General features: G+C 39.5%; 1 protein-coding gene across 22 annotated transcripts in view; it reads right to left on the bottom strand.

Moving 5' to 3' along the window:
- nrxn1a (neurexin 1a) overlaps positions 1-23,546 on the bottom strand; it is a 1,882,581-nt gene that overhangs the window by 1,146,492 nt on the left and 712,543 nt on the right. For all 22 annotated transcript variants that reach the window (XM_043695934.1, XM_043695933.1, XM_043695910.1 and 19 more), the window contains one exon: positions 2,077-2,378. In XM_043695934.1, the coding sequence (XP_043551869.1) occupies positions 2,077-2,378 (302 nt within the window). The remainder of the gene's footprint in view (positions 1-2,076; positions 2,379-23,546) is intronic.

Below are 23,546 nucleotides of genomic sequence, written 5' to 3' on the forward strand. Positions count from 1 at the left end.
TATTTGACCCTTCATTAACTCAAATATGACCACAAGGGCTTCATCATCGATACCCAAAATGACAATTCTCCCACTCCTCGGATGCTGCCTGATCTGTTGCTTTTCCAGCATCGCACTCTCAACTCTGATCTCCAGCATCTGCAGTCCCAACTTTCTCCTCCTTGTTTGTCTTAGTCATATCCGGATCAGAGTCTATTCATAGAAAACATCATTGTTTTCTCCCCAGTGTGATTGCAGCTGCCAACATAGGCAACAAGATCTTCCTGGATCTATATTGATAGACTTTCAAAAACTATCTAATAGAGACCTAATCACAAGTTCAATGGACTGAGAGGTTGAACCAAAACCAAATATCCAATGCCTTTCTTTCAAATTTGATTGCATATATTGTGAGTGTCCATATAACATTGCAAGTTGAAAGGCAGAAAAAGGTCAGCTGGTCTGTCATGGTAATGATGTAAAGCATATGTCGCAGGTAGATAGGATAGTGAAGGCGGCGTTTGGTATGCTTTCCTTTGTTGGTCAGAGTACTGAGTACAGGAGTTGGGAGGTCATGTTGCGGCTGTACTGGACATTGGTTAGGCCACTTTTGGAATATTGTGTGCAATTCTAGACTTCTTCCTATCAGAAGGATGTTGTGAAACTTGAAAGGGTTCAGAAAAGATTTACAAGGATATTGCAAGAGTTGGAGGATTTGAGCTATAGGGAGCGGTTGAACAGGCTGTGGCTGTTTTCCCTGGAGCGTTGGAGGCTGAGGGGTCACCTTATAAAGCTCTATAAAATCATGAGGGGCATGGATAGGATAAATAGACAGTCGCTTCGCTGGGGTGGGGGAGTCCGGAACTAGAGCGCATAGGTTTAGAATGAGAGAGGAAAGTTATAAAAGAGACCTGAGGGGCAACCTTTTCACACAGAGGGTGGTACGTGTACGGAATGAGCTGCCAGAGGAAATTGTGGAGGCTAGTATGATTGCAACATTTAAAAGGATCTGGATGGGTATATGAATAGGAAGGGTTTGGAGGGATACGGACTGGGTGCTGGCAGGTGAGACTACATTGGGTTGGGATAACTAGTCGGCATGGACGGGTTGGACCGAAGGTCTGTTTCTGTGCTGTATGTCCCTATGATTCTATGACAATTAATTTGCGCAAGAGAAAGATTTGATGAGAACGATTTCACAAAAATTACATTCAGTGGAGTGCAAATCTCTTGTACTGAGAAGTGAAGAGGACTACAACCTTTACTAGTCTTCCATGCACAGATCAAAACTTACCCAATTGGATCACTTTAGGCTCTGGAACCTCTTAAAGTTGTCTTCAGCTCGTGAGCCATTTAATGAAGCCAGCAGTTTTGATTATGTCATTAATTCTCAGCATGATAACATGTAGAAGGATCTTGTCAACTTAGAGCTCACGTCCTTGTAACCTACACAATTGAGCGGCTTAAAATTTAGAATGGTGAACATCCTATGGCTCCACAGTGTCTGAGTAAGTTATGCAATGTTTTGCTTACTCTCTTTGTTCAATCACTCCTCTGTGTTTGCTACAACACAAAACTGATAATTTGCTCAAATTTCACAACATGTTCATTAAGATCTGCGACAGGATAATTTTATCAATGTTCATAAGCTAGGTAATAAAGCCTCTGTCTATTAGTTGAATATCACTGATGGTAATATTGGTAAATGTTAAGACATTTTATGTATTTTCCTCTGCTTTACAGGCAGACATCCAAAATCTTTAATCATTGATATTTGCAAATTTAATAGATTCCTTTACTGGTCACCTTGCTATGATGCAAATTCTTTTGACAAAATGCAATGATGCTCCAACATTTAAGTATATCTCTAGATCTGCATTTGCTCAGGTATTATGAAGTAAAATAGTTATCTGGAAATTTCTTTGAGTCAAATTTAATAAATAATTTGTCATAGTCAATTTATTTTCAATTCAAAAGGAAATCACTCAATTATATTTAGCTTGGAATTTGTAAATGTGTGCAGTAAAATTACTTTCATTTTCCATACATGATTAAGAATAGGTTCCACATTTTCTACATCATCCTTTGTACTGTTACCTGACGGAGGTTCCGGGTTACTTTCACATCATGCCAGGCATTGTCATTAAATTTTCCATTCACAGGTTCCACCAAAGCTTCAAAGGCTCCTGACCCCAAATTAATGACCAGTGAGACAGCACCATCTTTCAAAGCCAGATTTACATAATCTGCAGATTTCCCTGTATGAAGCATGAGACCATTCCTTTGAAGAGTTCTGAATGATAATGTTATTTCATCGCTGCTACTCTGGATTGGGTTCTGTGACAAGTCATAGCAGAAATATTCTGATCCTTTAAATGTTGCAACATATTCTTCTCTTCCTGAAAGACATGAAAAATGAAACAAGGTGGTTAGAACAACATCATATGTTTTGTTATGCATATATAAAAGCAATTATACACAAAATGTATTGGGAGTACTCTTATTGCATAAAAACTATTCATCTGATTAAATGCAATGCAGCCACTTAAAAGTGATCAGTGCTCCTCCATCAATTTACAAAAAAATAGATTGCCTGCAGTATGGAAACAGGCCCTTCGGCCCAACAAGTCCACGCCAACCCTCTGAAGAGTGACCCACCCAGACCCATTCCTTACCCTATATGTATCCCTGACCAATGCACCTTACGCTATGGGCAATTTAGCCAATTCACCTGATCTGCATAGCTTTGGACTGTGGGAGGAAACTGGAGCAAACTCACGCAGACACAGGAAGAATGTGCAAACTACACACAGTCGCCTGAGGTGGGAATCGAACCCAGCTGCCTGGCAGTTGCCAGCAGTGGGACTGGCTCAGCAATTATACCAGAGGCTGTCTCTTAATTAGTTACACCTGGGCTCTCTGTTGAAACAAGGGGAGCAGGAAGACTCCTGAGGATGGCAGGCCAATCAGACCAGCCTTGGAGTCTGAGTAACTGTATGAGGAGGGATGGGTGCTACTGAGGACACTTAAAGATCAAAATGGCATCTCAACATGAAGACATGTTCAGAATTTTCAAAACACAAACAAAAAGGATCATGAGATTATATAGACATAATTTTAAAAAAAAATTGAAGTGGCTAAGTTAGCACACAACACCTGCTGGACCGTTGAGCAGCAGTGAATAGCCATCCTGCCTGAACCCCCTTTCTGTTGGCCTGAAGAAGAGGTTAGAGAGAGAGGAGAATGAAATAAACCTAAAAAGACAGGTGCTTTTCAAAGTATGTCGAGGTGCTAATGCACATGTGTGGCATTGAATTTGTGTTCCTGACAAGCCTAACACATTTGAACGTGATATACTTCCAAAGTCAAAATCATGTGCTCGGACTGAGAAGTGGGTACTTAGACTTCAGTAATATAAAAAAGGGTTTTTCACATTGGTAGAAAATCAAACATGAATTCACTATCAAGTCTGTGGAGGTTGGACCAGATGAGAGGGTGATGCAAGAGAAGTAAGCTGACCAATATGTGTAGTGGTACATTCGCTGCTGTGCTTCTTCAGCAGTTTTTTGTTTGCAATTTAGATTTCCAACATTCACTCTACATTTGTTTTTATTCTGTTTCAAAATCAATTGTCCAATCCCAGGCCATTTAGATTAGATTACTTACAGTGTGGAAACAGGCCCTTTGGCCCAACAAGTCCACACCGACCCTCTGAAGAGCAGCCCACCCAGACCCATTCCCCTACATTTACCCCTTTACCTAACACTAGGGGCAATTTAGCATGGCAAATTCACCTAACCTACACATCTTTGGACTGTGGGAGAAAACCAGAGCACCGGGAGGAAACCCACGCAGACACAGGCAGAATGTGTAAACTCCACACAGACAGTTGCCCGAGGCAGGAATTGAACCCGGGTCCCTGGCGCTGTGAGATAGCAGTGGTAACCACTGTGCCACCATGCCGCCCCATTTAATAAATGTTCCTCCTATCAAAGTGGGTAATTTCATAATTATCTATATTGTATTCCATCTACCAAGCTCTTGCCCACACACTCAATTTGCTAAACTGTCCCTGAAGTCTCTTTACAACTTCCTCATGGCTCACATTTTCCACCAAGTTTCACACCATCTGCAAGCCTTAAAATATTGCAATTGGTCCTCACATCCAAATAATTGATACATACATTGTGAAAAACTGGAGTCTCCACATGGACCCTTGTGGTACCCACTGGTCACAGCCTGCCAACCTGAGAATGACCCATTCATTCTGATTTTTTTTTCTTTCTGCTTGTGAACTAATCCTCAATCATTACCCTCAATTCAATCCACCTTTTCTTTCTAACTTCCTGTATGTTACTTCATCAAAGGCCTTCTGAAAATCCAATACACCAAAGCCTTCCTTATTGACTCTGCCCATAGAATCCTCAAAAAGCTTTGCTATATTTATCCTACTTGACTTCTCCTTCATAACTCCATATTTGCTCTGCCTAATTTGATAATAATTTACTTCTAAATAGCTTTTATCACATCCTTTATAATAAATTCCAGTATCTTATCTACTTTTGATGTCAGGCTAACAGATCTTTAGTTTCCCCTTTTATGTTTCCTTTATTGCTACCAGATAGCCATGGAAAGATATAGCCATAGATATTCTAGGTCTATTTCTAACAGAAGAGACAATTCTCGTTGAGATTACAAAAGCCAGAATTAGAATTAGAATTAGCTTTTTGTCACATATACTCAAATGAGTACACTGAGAATTGTATATGTCGCCCCTTATGGCGCTATTTCAGGTACAGAGTCTCTATGTACAGCTTCTTCAATTACAGCTTTTCGAAACATAGAGAAATAAAAAGTCCAGCATTGCAGATTTTAGGAATGAATTATATAAAGGAGAAACAAATGTTCAGTACAACAATCTTCCAACCCAGTCCATGCTGACACCTAGTCTCCTGTCCTCAGCCTTGACTCTAGATTGCGCTGCGTTTCACCTCAAGGTTCATGATGCCTGGCATCACCTCAAGGCCAGAAGTCCATGCTGAGACCATGCTGGGCCGAGACCCCGCTACGATGCTTCAGAAAGGATGAGAAGCTCGTTCATAGGATGCAGAGACATGCAAGAACGATGCCAGGAATAAGGCAATTAATTTGCAAGTTGCAGAAACTGGGAATATTCTCTTTGGATCAAAAAAGATTGAGAGGAAGAGTCTGAGGAAGGGTACTGGATTCAAAATTTTAACTCTGACTTCTCTCTACAGATGCTGCCAGACCTGCTTGAGCTTTTCGAGAAATTTCTGTATTTGTTTGATTGAGAGGAGATCTAGTTGAGGGGTGCAAGATTATGTCAATTTTAGAGAAGATGAAGAAAAGCTTCTCCGAATTAACTAAGGGTGACATCTTTTGTGGCCTAACAGTAGTGCTCTTACCTCTGAGCCAGAAAACCCAGGTTCAAGTCCCACCTGCTCCAGAGATGTGCAACAATATCTCTGACTGGGCTGATTAGAAATTATCTATAATGGTGAGGGGACACAGATTCAAGGTGTTGCAATGAGGTATAAGAAAGGAGTGGTAACCAGTTCGATGGTGAAAGTGGGCATGGTCAAGGATTTCAAAAATATAAATGGAACTAACTGAATTACGATAAAGTGAGCTGGTGTGGACTTGATTGATCTAATACTCTCTTGTACTATAATGGCTCTTTGGCATTATAATAAATAGTATAAACTATTACCATATGATTCAATTATGTTATGTATCTTAAGTAAAAAAAAATCAAAAAATGTGTTTTTTTGTGGTCATAGAGATCTGTTGTATGCACATACTGACACCATTGCATAACTTTCGAGAGTACAACAGATGAACAGCTAAGCAGTCCTGTTACTGTAGATTTCTATCAGTAACCAGAAAAATTGAGGCATTTTTTGTGAAGTAGCATACAAACAACATCATTTCACCTTTCAGGTCACAAATGTAATGAGAAACAACAGTGATGAAACAACTTACATGAAATCAGCTTCAATACTGCAACACATTTTAGAACGCTTGAATAATATGTTATTCCAGTAAAAATGAATCATGACTATTGAATATCATCCTATTCTGCCAACATATCACTGAATATAATGATAACATCCTTTTGTCATTGTATTGGGAATCAGATTTGTTCCAAAGGGCACCAGGCCAAAGAATACATTAAAAAGGGGTAGGAAGCCTATAATGACTGACTTACATCCTATTTACATAATGTCCATATTTGCTTTGTCTAGGGCAAGAACACCAAACACCCACATTAAACAGATGAGTGCTTCGAAATAATACTTAAATGACATACTGGCGACATACAGCACCACTTTCACATCACACCAGGGTTGCTAATGGATTCAGCTGTAGAAAGACGTTAATTTTAGTGCAAAATTCTTACATTCATGAATGGCTTTAAAACCTCTTATGCACTTTACCATTTTTCCCCGTGTTGCTACCAAGAGACTGATGGGCTTTTGTTGCAACCATTCAACTGCAAATTGGTTTTTCTATCAACTTATTTCATCTAACCATTAGAATTCTCAAACAAAACCCTGGTATTTGTGAATGTTCTGAAGGAAGAAAAGGAAAATCTCCAGTGAAGTGTTTTAGCTTTTACAGCACCTACTGGCGCCATCATACCCTATATCACTGAACACGAATGCACATATCTTGTTTTGGTCGGGATTTAGTGCATTGGTTTGATGGTGTATGAACATGAGAAGGCCCCATGGGGAGAGCCACTCAAAAATACTCATCACAGTTGCATCGGTTATACTTATCTTTTTTTTTGTAACCACTTGCATAAATGTGCCAAAATTAAAGCTGTTAAATTATTGAAAAAAAATTTGTCATATTTATCACTGTGGATGCTCAGTGTGGGTACCTTAATATTGCACAGATTCTACTGAATACACAACATGTAAAAGGACAATTGGCTCAACATGTCCATTCCGGCATATATGCTCCTTGCAATTTCCCCCCATGCTTCTACATCTAACACAGTAAACTATTCTATTTATAGCTCCCTTGTGTGTTTCCTGAGCTTCTCATTACATATAAGCATGTTCTTTGGCTTGAAGATCCCTACGAGGATGGCTATCTCAGTAGTTGCAGCAAGCTTTTCTAGCTAATGGCGAAAATTGGCACTGCAGATGCTGGAGAATAGAGTCAAGATTAGAGTACTGCTGGAAAAGCACAGCAGGTCAGGCAGTATCCGAGCAACAGGAAAATTGACATTTTGGGCAAAAGCCCCTTTCTAGCTAATGGTCAACTTAAAACACCTTCATTCAAGCTGTGCCAAAAAAAGTCTTCCAGAAAATTGAGAAGTGATCTGAAAGATATTATGAAGGGTTTACCAAAGGTACAGAAAATGTTTCCACTCCCACGAATTCCAAAGGGGAACCACAAATCTTTGAGTAATTGATAGACTAATAGGATAATAAGTTCAATAATTAATTTAGGAGAAGCTACTTATAGATTATGAAATAAGCTAACTATGCAATACTTGAGATAAAGTTACATTAAAACATGTGTGATAAAGGAATACAAGGACATATATATCTTCAGGTTGGGTACCTGGACTGCCAGCATATCATAATGGGTAAAATCCTCACTATTGTTACCACCTATGATATGATATGGCAAAACCATCGGGAATGCCTTAGGGAGATTCACTTGATATGATGTTTGTATGAAGCCCAAACCCTGGCACAGATGAGATGGTTAGAATGGCCTGTTTCCTTAGCTTCAGTGTAGTTAACACCATATCATTATGAAAGGATTTGTGTTTGGCCCACTGTTATCAAATCACAAACATTCCAGTGCATAAATAGAACAACAATTAAGTAGGTTAGTGTTATAAGGCAAGTGACAAAATCTAGATGAGGATTAAAAAGCACAGATGTGAATGAAGTGAATAAAAAAAGAATATCCCTTATTGTCACATGTACTCAAGTACAGAAGTGTAGGAATACAGTGAAAAGTTTTACAATGTTGCTTCTTACAGCGCCATCTTAGATAAAAGTACCTAGGTACAAATCTTAAATACAAAAGAGGAATAAAAAAGAAATGTAATTTATTACTTTACACTGTTCAAGGAATAAGTTAGAAATACAACATAGTTAAAGTATTGAAATTACAGTCAGATAAAAAAATAAAGATCGCTGAGTTGCAGATGCAGATGACCAGATGTGAATATGATGTCATGATGATAATAGAGACATGGCTCAAAGATGGACAACAATGGACATTAAATAGTCCCCAGATACAAGGAAAATATGAAAGAAAGGAAAACAGGAGGGTTTGTGCTATGATAATGGTGAACATTTCAGTGTAAGAGAGAGAGGAATCCCAAAAGGGTCAAGGATAGAATCCATTTGGATACAGATAAGAAACAGTAGGAGCTAAATTGTTCAGTGTATACTATCAGTCATGAGCTAGAGGGGAAGATATAGTGGAACAAATATGGAAGCAAATTACAGGGAAGTGAAAGACTTATAGAGCAGTGGCTTTAATAACAAAAAAAAGGATAGGAATCGGGTAATGGGTTAAGAGGGGAAACAGTTTCTGAAGTGACTCTCCTACACAGTATGTTTTCAGCCCAGTAAGAAAGGCAGAATTGCGGTGTTCTTGGGAATGAGGGGAGCCATGTTGATCAAGGTAAGGTACATTTAAGGGATAGTGATCATTCTATGGGAAGACTTAGGTCAGATATGGAAAAAGACAAGGAGCTATCCAAAGTAAGAGAAAGCATGAAAAAAGACTGGCAAATGATATAAATGGATACCCAAAAATCTTGTATGGATACAAAAATAGTTAGAATGGTGAAATAGTGTTAAGAGGAGTAGCAGAGCCTTTTCGGTTCTTTTTAGATATGGAGGTAGGGGCATTGCTGAGGAAGCAAATTAATACTTCATCTCTTATTTTATAAATAAAGAAAATACTGTGTAAGTGATGGTAAAACAGGAAGTAGTTTGGATACTTGATGGATTTCAAACTGATTTGGCAAGTTATTAGATAGGCTATCCACTCTTAAACTTTATAAAGCACGAGGACTGGATAGGAAGGAACCAAAGATGGATCCTTGGATGCAAGGATGGAAATTATTGAGACACTAGCAATAAACTTCCAATTTTCCACAGATTTAGGCTGGCACTAGCAGATTGGAGAATTGCAAATGTTATATGCATGTTCCAAAAGGATGCAAACGTAGAACACCAACTATAGGTGAGTCAGTTAGTTTAACATAAACTTTTAGAAATTATAATTCAGAATATTCAAGCTTTTCCAATGCAGTTACAATGCTGGCATCTACCCAACAATGTGGTGAATTGCCCGGGCATGTTCTGCACATAAGAAGCAGGACCAATCCAACCTAGCCAAATACTGCTCCATCAGTCTATTATTGATTATTCGTAAAGTGAAGGAAGGTGTCGTCAACAGTACTATCAAACAGCACCTGTTTAGCAATAACCTGTTCAGTGATGCCTAGTTTGGATTTTACCAGACCCACTCAGTTCCTGACCTTGCTACAGCCTTGGTTCAAATACGGACAAAAGAGCTGAATTCCAGAGATGAGGTGAGAATGAGAGCCCTTGACATCAAGGCCACATTCTTCCAGGTTCGACAACAAGGATCCCAATCAAAACTTGTATTAGTGGGCATCAAGAAGCAAACTCTCTGCTGGTTGGAGTCATACCTGGCACATAGGAAGATGGCTGTGTTTGTTTGAGGTCAGTCATCGCAGCTCCAGGACATTGCTGCAGGAGTTCCTCAGGATAATGTCCCAGGCCCAACCAACTTCAGCTGCTCCAATATAAGATCAGAAGTGTGGATGTTTGCTGATGATTGCACAATGTTCAGCACAATTCACAACACTTCAGATACTGAAGCAGTTCATTTCCAAATTCCACAAGATCTGTACAATATCGAGGCTTTGTAACATTTGTAAGTGGCTAGTAACATTTACGTCATGCAAATGTCAGGAAATGACCATCCCCAATAAGAGACAATCTAACAATTGTCAAGGGTATTGACATTCAATTGTGTTAACATCACTGAATCCCCCACTATCAATGAGATCAGAAATGCAATAGCCTCAAGAGCAGGTCTGAGGCTAGGAATACTGTGTTGAGTAACTTGCCTCTTGACTTCGCAGAGCCTATTCAGCATCTATAAGGCACAAGTCAGGAGTGTAATGGAATACCCTCCACTTAATTGGACTGGTGTAGCGCCAACAACACGCAAGAAACTTGACGCCAACAAGGACAAAGAAGTCCACTTGTTTGGCGTCACATACACAAGCATCCACTCCCTCCACCACTGATGCTCAGTAGCAGGATTGTGTACTATCAACAAGATGCACTGCACAAATTCACCAAAAACCCTTAGAGAACATCTTACAAACTCATGACTACTTCCACCTAGAAAGACAAGGGTGGCAGACACATCAGAAAACCACCACATGCAAGTTCTCCTCCAAGATATTCATCATCCCAGATCGGAAATATATTATTATTCCTTAACTGTCACTGGGTCAAACTCCTGGAATTCCCCTCCATCAGAGCAATGTGGATTTACCTACAGCATATTGACTGCAGCTGTTCAAGAAAGCAGCTCACCATCATCTTCTCAAGGGCAGCTAGGCAGGGGTAACAAATGCTGGCCAGTGAGTGATGCACACTTCAACTGGCATATTGCATTTTATTCTGGACACTGCACTTTAGGAAGGATGGGGAGGCATTAGAAAGGGTATGGAAAAGATTAACAATTGATTCAGGGATGAGGAACTTCAGTTGTGTAGAAGTCATGGAGAAAGTTTGACTGTTCTACTTGGGGAAAAAAGGATGGAGAGGAGAACTCATAAAGGTCTTCAAAACCATGAGGGATGTGCCCAGAGTAGGCAAGGAGAACCTTTCCTATTGGTGAAAGTATAAGGATCCAGAGGGAACAGATTTCAGGCAATTTGCAAAATAATTAATGACAACATGATTTGCGAGTGGTTGAATCTGGAATACTCTGTCTGACAGCATGCTACAGGCATGGTTAATGAAGCTTCAATTAAACAAAATGGGTCAATATCTGAAAAGATAAAAATTGCAGGGCTGTAGGGAAAAGGCAACGAATTGGCACAAAGTCAATTTCACCTTCCAAGACCAACACAGCCAGGATGAGTCAAATGGTCTCCTTCTGTGATGTAACCATGCTATGATGCTATAATTGTTTGGCAACTATTTACACGGACTCATCCCATAACTATAACAGAAAATGGCAGAGAAAAGACAATAAACTGGCATCAAACCAATAAAAGGATAGTCGCTGTCATTCATTTCATGAGATCCACCACAAGGAGCTTTTCTGAAAGCTCCTCACAAATACTGGTACAATTGCAGCAACAGATATTTCTGTTGGCATAAGTTCACTATGCATTTAAATTATTTGGAGACTTGATATGGGAATGAATTGCATAATACGTCCCCTAGGAGTAATTATAGGATTTACTTCTCTTGAGTTGAACATTTGTAATTCTAAAACACACTCTAATTTTATGTTGTTGGAAAAAATTTTCTTACTCTGTTCACAGCTTTATTACAGAATATATATCTAAAAATCCAGTCCAGAAACTGTGCACTGAATTCTCCCACACAATGTGGGGAATGGCAAGTAGGTCGGGAAAATATAGAGAGATCAGAAAAACAGGATTCTCAATGTCAAGAAAATGTCAGATTTTCCACCTAAGGTTTCAATGGTCAGAAGAGAAACTCGCTATTGAGGGGGAGAAGGCCTATTCATATGCATTAATACTCCATTATAATCTATTTCTGCCTCGTTTAAAAGTAGATTGCTGTTCTCCTACCCTCCAGAGAGAAACTAGTTGGTGACAATTTCCAATGTGACAGTCAGAGTTGGTTTTTGGCAGCTTAATCTTGTCTCTTGCTTCTCTCGGCCAATATTTTGGCCACTCATTCTCTCATTGTTTATTAAAAACCGAAAGAACTGTAGATGTTATAAATCAGAAACAAAAGTACAAACTGCTGGAAAAGCTTTTCTGGCAATTTCTATTTTGGGTTCTCTCATTGTTTGGTCATTTGAATAAATTATACCTGCTTCAGTAAACATGATGAGTTGACAGAGCTAAGATGCTTCGATATCAGCCATTAACATGAATATTTTACTAGATTCACTTGGGGACCATGACATATTTTTATGCCAATTTTGAACAGTAAATTAATATTTCAAAGTGATGCTCAAAATACTTTCAATCACAATGGTTGTAGATGTGATAATAATATAGATCAAGTGAACTTACATGTGCATTATATATAAAACAATGGCAGTGCATTTGATTTCAGTCAGATCCCTCTTGCAAGAAGAAAATACAATGGTAGGCTACAATTTTGCTCCTTTTCACTTTTGAATGTATTCCTAGTTTCCTCATTATGTTATTAGAGGCAGAAGTTTATTTACAATTATGATTAAATGTATGAGTAATGTGGTACAGAGTGGATAACCTTTATCGAAAACCTCAGGACAAACTGTTTTTCAGAAGAAAGACATTCTTGGTATTTAGATACAAGGCAGGAAATAAATTTGCATAGTTTTAATCACTTGTTCTAATTTGGCAAATAGGGTTGAAATCAAGGTCACAGTGTCTGTTCAAATTTTTGTGATCTGTTGAGTTCTGCCAACCCTGTTGGGTAATCTTTGCCACCTTCATGAATGAATCAGTTATGGTTCCATCAGAATTCAGAATGGTTATCACTCCTGTGGTGCTGCATCAGTTATGGATTGTGTTGTGTGCATAGGTGTTTATAAATAACTACAGAGGAGAAGAATCATGCATGAAACAATCTCCAAAATACTTGTATTTACCAAGGCACACTTAGATGCACCAAAGGTCCTTTAGTGCTTTTAGGAAAAAAAAAACTTTGCTTGAGGTGAAAAGACATAACATGAAGTTTTTTTTCCAAAGAGTCCGAATTCAGCATGTTCACAAATTCGTGTGGGTCCATTTTCAAAAACACCTTCAATTTTTTGGTCTTCTTATTTTTCAAATGTGTGTAACAGTAAGTTTGAGCAGTGTGCTTTTACAATTTGTATTTTCAGAAGCAGACTTGACAAATCAATAAATGAAAAGGGAATCATATAAAGAAACTGGCACTTTTAGTCTCCTCAAGAACAAATTTGGTAACATTTCCAGCTAAATCTGGTTGAAAGATATAATAAGACACAAATAATACAAGCAGGATAGTAACAGTGGATGAGTCCAATGGTGAGAGCAGACAAGCTGGTCAGCTCAGTTGGCTGGATGGCAGACTATTAACAACAGCATGGGTCCTACTGATCACAATGAAGCTCTTGTCTTCTCAATCCTTACACTCACCATTGGTTCATTTCTCTCTAATAAGAGTATAGTTATCTGAAACAATGGTGACTTTATCTGAGCTGTATCTGCTATTTAAATGTTTAATTTATAATTGACCACAATGTAGGAGAAAGTGAGGATTGCAGATGCTGGAGATCAGAGTCGCGAGTGTGGTGCTGGAAAAGCACCACAATATACCTATTAATTCATGACTAAATTTTTGATTCCGCTTGTTAGAGAATAGGAGGTTATCTAAGATATTGTGTTTATCTTGACTGATTTTAGTACAGGAGAAATTAATTTGTTTTTAACTATGCAACCTTGTGGCTTCATTACTTTCGGAAATAATTGATACTTTTGATTTTTTCTACTTTGTTTCAAAGTTACTGATCTGTATTGGGGTCATAAAAGCAGTAAGAAAAATTGTAACAACTGTAAAACCACCTTTTTTTGGAGCAAACAAAGCATTTCAAACATTGAACAAGTAATTCAGAATTGCTTTGGATTGTAAAGCTACCTCTGTGAAAAGTTTATTTGAATGAACTTCTAATTAGGTTTCAGAATTAAGACAATAATGAACAGTGAATGCAGTTAAAATTATAACACAGTGTACCTGGACATTGATAGACACTCTAAATTATTTCCAACATTCACACCAATAAAAACTATCAGCCTTGTTTATGAAAATAATCTATGTATACACAATCCAGAATGAACATGTACATATTTTAAAATGTGCAGCTTCTACTTTAAATTTAATGATGACTGAATTTTCCTAGGTGCCTGTACGTGGCTATGAATAATGCAAGGTATGAGGCTAATTCTAAAAAAAAGACTTTGGGTCAGTTTGCCAATGGGTTCCCTGCCTCTAGCTGTTTTCCATTAGCATAGGATGGATCCAGTACTATAAATCTGTGTATCCCATGGTGGATTACCAATTAAAGTTGTTGAGTGACTAATTGGTGGAACTTTCACACAAGGCAAACCGACCAGCTCGCTCAGGCCTCCACGACTGACTGATGCCATCCCACCCCACTATGTCAGTAATGTGACAAAGAGAGAAGGCAGTTTTGCAATGAGTAGGCTACCTGACAAAGAAAAGGGATTTAAATATTTTTGTCAGAACATGATGGGGCTACTTTCTTCTGTAAAGACCGTGGCTTTTTATTTGTATGTATTATTAATTGTGCACTGAAGCAAGCAAAGAACAGTTATAAAACCAAGGACTACTGCATGTTTTGAATACAAGACACCTGAGAGTCATTGCAAGCATCATTTATACAGATGCTTGTTCGAGAAGTAATTGAAGTGTACTTTCTGGATGAGCTAAAGCCAAATGATTGTGTACATAAAAAGTGTGGGCTGGCAAGAAGTAGTAGATTGGTCAATGGACTAGTGACCAAATTTTCATTACAAAAACCTCTGTCTGTCAACAATTGTGTGATTGGTTTTCAAGTAACTGTACAGCTTAAGGTTGTGAACAAGGTACATAGATATCTTCAGATCTCCACCAATGCAGATGCTCTCCCTGTTCTGTGGAGTAAAAGCTAACTTAAGGTTAAAGAAAACCAATATTTCTTGTCATCAGTTATTGCAGTATACTGTGATTTTTAATTGATAAATTAGACACCTGGTGAAAGTGAATCAGCCAACTGCATCTCTTTCAAACCAATGGAAGCATGTGGAGAACAATAACTGAAAAGTAGCATTCTGATCAGCACAAGTATAAGTCTGCTTTCAGCAACCTTGTGAACTGAAGCCACTGAACTGCCTTCCCAGTTTTTATCTCCTTCAATAATACCCTTTTTATTTCTCTGTCATGTTATTTCAGCTGGAAGGCACACTGCTACCTCAACCATAACTCTAACATAGGGGTCCACAGGCTTATGGCAAAATTCCCACAATATCTTACAGAATGGTGATATACTGATATTGAAACTGTTTGGAACCCTTAGTGTCCTTCATAATTGTACAGATTGAACATTTCTAAACACTTGTGTCCATCATGACTAGCAGGAACTGGTTATCAATCCAATCAATCTGGCATTGACATTACATTTTCATTTTGGAATTCATTTATGTGGAAGGAGACAGCAGCCACATGAAAGTGTACAAAATGAGGTCTTTAATCATTGCACCTGGACAAGTTTTTAATCCTCAAGCCATTGAGTAAAATCTCATGTGATTGGCTCTTGGAATACACCAGCTGTTTGAAGGGAACTTTATGGAGTCCATAAGATTGGGAAATGTGGGTGACTTAATTGGACAGGAAACAAAATCTCAAAATGCCAACAGTGGCAAAGAGAAAATTTTCAGTAGCATATTTGTGACACATCAATGCAAATGCTGAACTGTGATAGGTACGTACTTGCCATGCACTTGTCATGCCATTCCAAGAATATTCATGAGTGCAAAATGTTTTAAATTGCATTTTACCTTCAAGATAAAGTTAGAGATACACAAAATGTCACCACACCTAATTTGCACTTGTTGGAAGATGTCGTGCACCACTTGGCTTTGTGTGAATGGTTTTCCGAGTTGATCTCTATGACACAAGAAAGGACAGCAGGAGAGAAATGGCTCACGCCAAGGTTTGGGGCTAGCAAGTGTGTCAGTCAGTGGTTAGAGATGGCATGCAGTGTTGGGAACATGGAGAAGTAGAACTGGGGTCCAACAGAAGTCAGAGGATAGGGTCAGGTCCATGGAGGAGTGAAGTGGAAATAGTCTGAAGTACTGGGGGTGGGGACAGTCAGTCAAGACAAGGAAAGGAAGGAGCAAAAAGGTAGAACATTGTCCAAATGTTGCCCATATTGTGCTTGCTGGCAGAGATTTTAAAGGGTTTTGAGTTCACTTGAAACATTTCAAATATTCTTGCCAACTCTGACCTGGTTACAATGCAGAGAAGGGTGGGCCAGCTGAACCTATAAGTTCAACCATTTCCCACGGTGATGCATACTACATTGGACACAAATATGAATGTTGAGCATACAGTGAAAACACATTAATTATTCCACAATAAAGGGAATATCCCTAACTTTCCTGTAATCATCAATAAGTGGCAACTTTGAGGCATGTCAATACATTTAGTTCCCTGACTTGACTACTTTCAACAAATAATGACAACACTGGACTACAGTGGAATCATGCCATTTGAAAATATACAAGTGATATTCAATCTTGGAAAAGCACTCATACAACAGTTCAGCAGGAAGCTATTGGCTGTGATTTATCACTCTACTGTTAGCCCACCCCTGACTGGAACATTAAAGGGTTTCACTAATGAATAGCTTCCCTCACCATATCATTGCAAGTGTATCTAATGCTTATCAGAGAAAGCTTAAATTTTATTGCAATCAAACAGGAAATGGGAAAAAGTTTTAGCAGAAGAGTATGGTGTATGCCTCCAGTTAGCTCTCCTATTAACTGTAAGCATTCCTTCAATCGGAACTTAGTTGCAGGCACTCAGCTCTGAGAACTTTGCTATCTTTCTCTTGTCACAATAAATACAAAACGTGAAAATCTTCCTCCAGTTCATAAAAAAATTTCCTTCTTGCCCTTATCATTCAAACAGTAAATCAATCGACATTACAGCAAGCTTGAGAGTTTGTGTTGAACCCGTATAACAATATGCTTGTCATCACTCAGAAGACTATTCAGCTCTCTTTAAGAAGTGCATACCTCTTTAAATTAGGCCTATAAATGAGTTACGCATGAAGCTAGTTTTGGATTTACATCCACTCCAGTACATGTTAAATTATAAATCCCCACTCTCACAACTAACTTCCTCTGTCCAGCTTGCCCCCATTCCATTGCACCATCACAGGGTAATTGGCTGCTCAATTATAACTTGCTTTTTTTCACTAACACTTCCAAATTCAGAATAGCTCAGTGAATACGACCACAGCAAATGTTTAATAAATATATATTTTAAATTCGGAAAGATTAAGGCTATCTTCTGTCTGTCTTTTTTTTTAAAGAAACTGTCCCAAACCAGGTAACTCAGTATTCTGCAGTTTAGCTATACAATATAACAATGATTGGTTTGTCAGTTATTACAAAGATGCTTTATAAGTACAATTGTCAAACATAATGCACAACTTTACAAATTGGCTTTCCTCTTCATTAATCAGTAACACAATGGATAATGCATGGAAATTGTGTATGGAATTTGAGAAAATATTTCACATATTATGACATAATAGGCTAGTGAAAAAATGAGATCATGAAATAATGATCAGTGTCAACTTGGATAAAATATTTTCTTAATGACAGAAAACAATGTGTCTTGGCAAATGATTACTGAGCAGATTGGAGGGTAGCAGAGAATGTGTTCTCCAAGGACCAGACTGGGGCCACATTTCTTTTATGATATGTATAAATGACTTTGATAACAAAATATAAAGGAAATTTTCTGATTTTACTGATAGTACCAAACTTGAGGCTGTGGTAAACTGTGAGGTCAATATCAATTGGTTTTGCAAATACATCGATAGGTTAGTGGATTGGGCAGATACTGACAGCTAGAATTTAATATAGTGAGGTGAGAAGTGATACATTATAGTAGAAGGAACAGAGAGGGATTATTTAAAATTATATGGGCAGTTTTAAAACATTTGCAGGGACATATTTGCAGGGAGTTTCATGAGTATAGATCTTTGAAGGTAGAAGGTCACGATGAGAAAGTAGTTAGCAAAGCATTAGGGATCACAGGCTTCATAAATACTGCTGTGTACAGAAGTTACAAAATTATGTTGTTAGTTAGACCAGAGCTAGCATATTAAGCCCTATTCTGGTCACCACACGCTAGGAAGAATTTCAACCTCCTTTAATGGGTGTAGAGATTTACTGGAATGGTTCCTGTGATAAAGGAATTGAAATGGAAGGTTAGGTGAGAAATACCTTGTTATTTTCCTTCAAGCAAAGAGATTAAGGGAAGATCTAATATAGATATCCAAGATTATGATATCTTTAGATAAGCCAGACAAAAACACTGGACTTAATTTTACTAAAAGAGTCTAAATTTGGAGAAACTTTCCTTTGTGTTTCATGCAGAGCTTCTCTGTGTGAGACTTAGTGAAATTTCTCCTGCCATTTTCTGAAACCTACCTCACTATCTATGCACCACATGCCTTGGGAATACTGGCCACTCCCAGGATTCCTGGCAAGTGCCATATTTAAAACACAGCTGCCAGTTTCGGGCTGCCTTGCACTCTTTATGTGAATTGCCCCTGACATGGTGAACAGGGGAAGACTAGAACCACACTTCATCGACAAGGACATCTAGGTCAATGCTATATCCACCTTCCAGAGAATGGAGACGGAAGGTTGATGACCTTCTCTGCACTGCTACGGTAAGTGCCAATAACTTCTCTCTGCTACTTCACTCTCTCTCTTCTATTGCATTCACCTCCCATCAAGGCTCATGGCCTACTACGCTCACTCAAGCAGTATCAACGTCCCTCATATGCTTTCACCCAACCAAATCTTAATATCACTAAGCTTGCATGGCTTCTGTGCTGCTTACTCACTCACTTACTCACTGACTCACTCACTCACTCACAACAACTTTCCCCTATCTGTAGCAGCACTAACAGCTGGGCCAGCCACTTTCATTTTATGCAATTGCTCTCTTTGACTCATTCCAAGATAGGACAGCCTGCATTGGGCAGACAGAGCCAGGAAAGATAGTGGGATGCCCAACATTCTGCTCCTCAACACCTTCAAGAAGATCAAGATCCTGGCCTGTGAGGATGTGACTGCTTATGTGGTGATACCAGAACCCTGTATCGCAGCAAACAAGTAAAAATCATTGTCCATTACCGTGCCGCTCTCCCATTAAGAACATAAGAACTAGGAGCAGGACTAGGCTATTTGAATAAGATCATGACTGATTTACCTATGGCCTCACCTCTTATTTTATGCCAGTTCGTAACAACAATCAACTTTCCTACATTTCAAAAATCTATCCGCTTCCTCTTTAGTAAATACTTCTAAAGGTCTAACCTCGTAAATTCCCTGAGGTACAGAATTCCAGACAGTCACTATCCTTTGGAAGAAGAAATTCCTTTGTGTCTCAGTTTTTAAATGAGTGCACCTTATCCTGCAAGCATGTCTGCTAGTTTGAGATTTCCCTCACTAGTGCCAATAGTTTCTCAGAATCTACTCTGTCAAGCCCCTTCAGAATCTTGAAATCTCTAAGATCCCGCCTCATTCTTCGAAACTCCAATTAATAAAGGCCAAACTTGTTTAGCCATTTTTGAGAAGACAACTACTTTATCCCAGGATTCAGCCTCGCGAATGTCTTTGGAACTGCCTCAAATACCAGAAGAGTCAGTTCTGCTATAACGAGATATCCTTGTGCAACCCTGTATTATAAGAAAATCCTGTAATAGCAGCACCATTTAAACTAAGGGGGAAGGAATCGTGTTATAACCAATTCATGCTTTAAAAGTTTGCGCAATAGAAACAGTTCCCCAGTTCATTAATTGTGTTGCAGCAAATTTGCATTAAGAAAACTTGCATTATAGCAGAACAGCCTGTACATCGTTACTTGGACGCGGGGACCAAAACTGTACTTTAGGTACATCCTCACTAACACACTGTGCAGCTGGAATAAGAATTGCCCATTCTGGGTGGCACCATGGCTTAGTGGTTAGCACTGCTGCCTCACAGCGCTAGGGGTGTAGTTCAATTCCAGCTTTGGGTGAGTTAGCTGTGTGGACTTTGTACATTCTCTCTGTGTCTGTATGGCTTTCTGTTGGGTGCTTCACTTTGTCCCTGCAGTCCAAAAATATGCAGGTTAGGTGGGTTGGCTTTGCTAAATTGTCTAATCGTGTCCAGGGATGTGCAGGCAATGTAAATCGGCCATAGGAGATGTGGGGTTAGATTACGTTGGATTTTATTGTCATCTGTACCACAGTACAGGAATGCAATGAAAAGTGCAAACAGTTTCCATTCTCTAGTGCCATCTTAGAATGCTAAATAAAAAGCAGAAATTAACGTAGCAAAAGGAATGTCCAGCTCTATTCAGCCACTAGCCTACTGGGCTGTGATCACCCTGACTCTCCCTCCTGATGCTGGACCTTAGCTGGACCCTGGAACCTCCAACACATCCAGGGAGCCTGGTGGGGTTGCGGCTCAGGAAGTCCCGCTTAGGGTCGACCCTCACCAGGCCTTGCTGCCATGAGGTTAGGATGGGGACCTCAGTCTGAATGGGATGCTATTCAGAGGGTTGCTGTCGATTAGGTGGGCTGAATGGCCTCTTTTCACACTTTAGGGGTTTCTATTTTTAAACTCCTACCCGTTAGCAAGTAAAAAAGGCAAAATGCCATCTGCTTCCTTAATTATTTGCTGCCATGACATGGGTTTCATGCACAAGGATACACTCTGCACTGTACTTGTTTTGAGTTTCTGCCCCCTGAAGTAATAGTCTACGGTTTCATTCTTCTGATTAAAATGGATGATCAAACATGTTTCACATGAAATTCCATCTGTTAACTTTTTACCCACTCATCTAACCTTTCTGCATCCCCTTGCAAATTCCTTATGTCCTCATCACAGGATGCCCTTCAACTTTTTTTTACTAAATTTGGATACATTACACTCGGCCAACACGATTTCAGATAACAAATAATTGAGTGCCTCAGACTGATTCTTCTGGCACTTCACTAGGTTAGGTATTTCCAACCTGAAAAAGACCCACTGATCCTGTCTCACTATCTTTTACACATGAGTAGATTCTGCAACACATTGCTCTAAGAAACAATCTCTGAAGCATGCACAAATTTGTCTGTTATGCTACCCTTGTCCACTCAATATGCAGAGCAATGCTGATCCATGTGGTGCCTTTCTTACATGCCTCCATTATTTCCTGATTTAGATTGTGTCCTACAGTGAGATAGGTCTTAGGGGCCTGCAGATGACTCCCACCCATGATTTTTATCACTTGTTATTGCCAACAAAACTGATTCCATGTATGACCTATTGCATCTACATTGCTTTTTACCATTGTACTGATACTTGTTTTATTAAAAAAAAGCTACTTGCCTCCTTTTCCTTTTTGCCAATTGTTCCCAGAATGTCAAATACACTAGAATACTGAGTTGTCAGTTTTGGTCACCTTGCAGCCACTTCTATGTTATAGTTATCAAAACATATCCCTTTATTTCTCCTTATGCTGTCAACTCATTGATCTTGTTCCAAATTCCAGACAAAGAGCCTTGAGCTTTTGTTTTTATTGACTGTGCAAATGTACTCTTAATATGACCAGCAGTCTATCCCTTTGTTGTGATGTATTCTCTGTTTTGTCTTCTGAAAGTGCAAATGCACGGTATGGCCTCAGTGGTCAGTAGGGCAGCCCTGAAAGACAGCTCCTCCTCCACTGTGGCCACTGAAGGAATGCATTGAGATCATCAGCTCAGATCCTGACACCTCGGTAGGTATCTTAGCTCGTCGGAGAGTCAGGAGCACACACCGGTTAACACATCACTGTCAGATTAATGGACACAGAAATGCCCCAGGTCACTGGCACTCAAGGACTTACAAAAAGAAGGCCCTTGCTCTGCCTGAGGCACTGTTGGACATTCATAACTTCAAAGGCATGTGCAAAGGAGCACAGGAACAGCAGGCAGTTTCATTGGAGACACTCATAAAAAAACATTGGTAGTCCAGCATGCTGCCTCTCTCAGGCTACTCCAAAGGTGACCAGGCATTCCGTCTCCACCCAGCTGAGGAGGATGCATCTGCCTCTGTGGAGGGCACAGTCAGCATGTCTGAGACATTGAGCCACAAATGCCTCCCAACCATAACTGTAAAGTTTACAGGCATCAATGCAAGGCAGGCTCCTTCGATGAAGCTACACAACCTGGGGCTGCACTGACACATATTGGGAGGGAAAGGAAGAAGCTGACTTTCTGGGGGCATATAGGTGGGATGGGTGAAACTTTATTGTAAATACATTCTCACATTTGTAAATATGTCTTCACTTTTTATCATAGCTATGTGAGTAAATGTCATTCTAACTGCAACTCCAAGAATAAAGATAAAAAGATGAGCCATCCTTAGCACAGCCCAATGCTTTATAGTCCAAGTTGAAATGTAAACAGCCCCTGTACCATATTTTAAAGAATTCGATTGTGGGATATGGATGTCACTGGACAGTCAGCATTTACTGCCCATCCCTAGTTGGCCTTGAGAAGGTGGTGGTGAGCTGCCTCCTTGAACCGCTGCAGTCCCACAATGCCAATAGGAAGGGGATTCCTGGATTTTGACCCAGTGACAGTGAAGGAATAGCGATACATTTCCAAATCAGGATGGTGAGTGGCTTGGAAGGGAATTAAAAGGTAGTAATGTTCCCATGTATCTGCTGCCCTTGTCCTTCTAGATGGAAGTCATTGTTGGTTTGGAAGGACCGTTGTGAATTTCACCGTTGGTGAATTTCTGCCGTGCATCTTGTAGATAGTGCACACTGCTGTGACTGAGTGTCAGTGGCAGAGAAAGTGGATGCTTGAACACCTAAGGTGACTTCACCTGCACTGTGTGGATGCCTCTATCATGCAAATGTCCTTTGAATGGTCTCACATTGCATCAAAGGAGAATGCCCTTCTTCTCAGAAACACTCAACCCACCCACTCTGGGTGTGGGGGCAGCCATTTTTATCTCCAATGAGTTCTTAGATCATGAAAGAAACAGTGGCCACATGTCACAGAGTGAGTTACATAGTTCCAATACTACATCAGTTACATATTAATGTAAACAGACTATATGTCCATCTAAAATTAAAGGCAAGAAGCAATTAAGGATTAATGATTGCAATCATGCTTCAGGTCAAATACTTTTGCATACCAGAGAAATGAATCTAATTTTCTGCAGTGGTGGCAGGATAAGACTTAATGAAAAAGAAAAGGGAGAGCTTTTATAAAACCTTGTTTATGCCTGACCATTTAGCATTCGATCTTTAGGCCCTCAAGGGGGTAGGAATGGGAGGGCAGGTGCAGTTTGCAAGCACCATGTCCTCACTGGGAAATATTCCCAGAGACAGAGAGCAGGCATCAGAGTGACTTGTGCACAAACAAGAGCGGCCAAGTGAGGGAATTAAAAATCGCTTAAGACGTAACATCAGAACCTTGAATTTATTACCCAAAGCACAGCTGCCTCCGAGCATTCTTGCTGCTAATTGGAC

This window comes from Chiloscyllium plagiosum, chromosome 9 (genome assembly GCF_004010195.1).
Source record: "Chiloscyllium plagiosum isolate BGI_BamShark_2017 chromosome 9, ASM401019v2, whole genome shotgun sequence".
NCBI lineage: Eukaryota > Metazoa > Chordata > Chondrichthyes > Orectolobiformes > Hemiscylliidae > Chiloscyllium > Chiloscyllium plagiosum.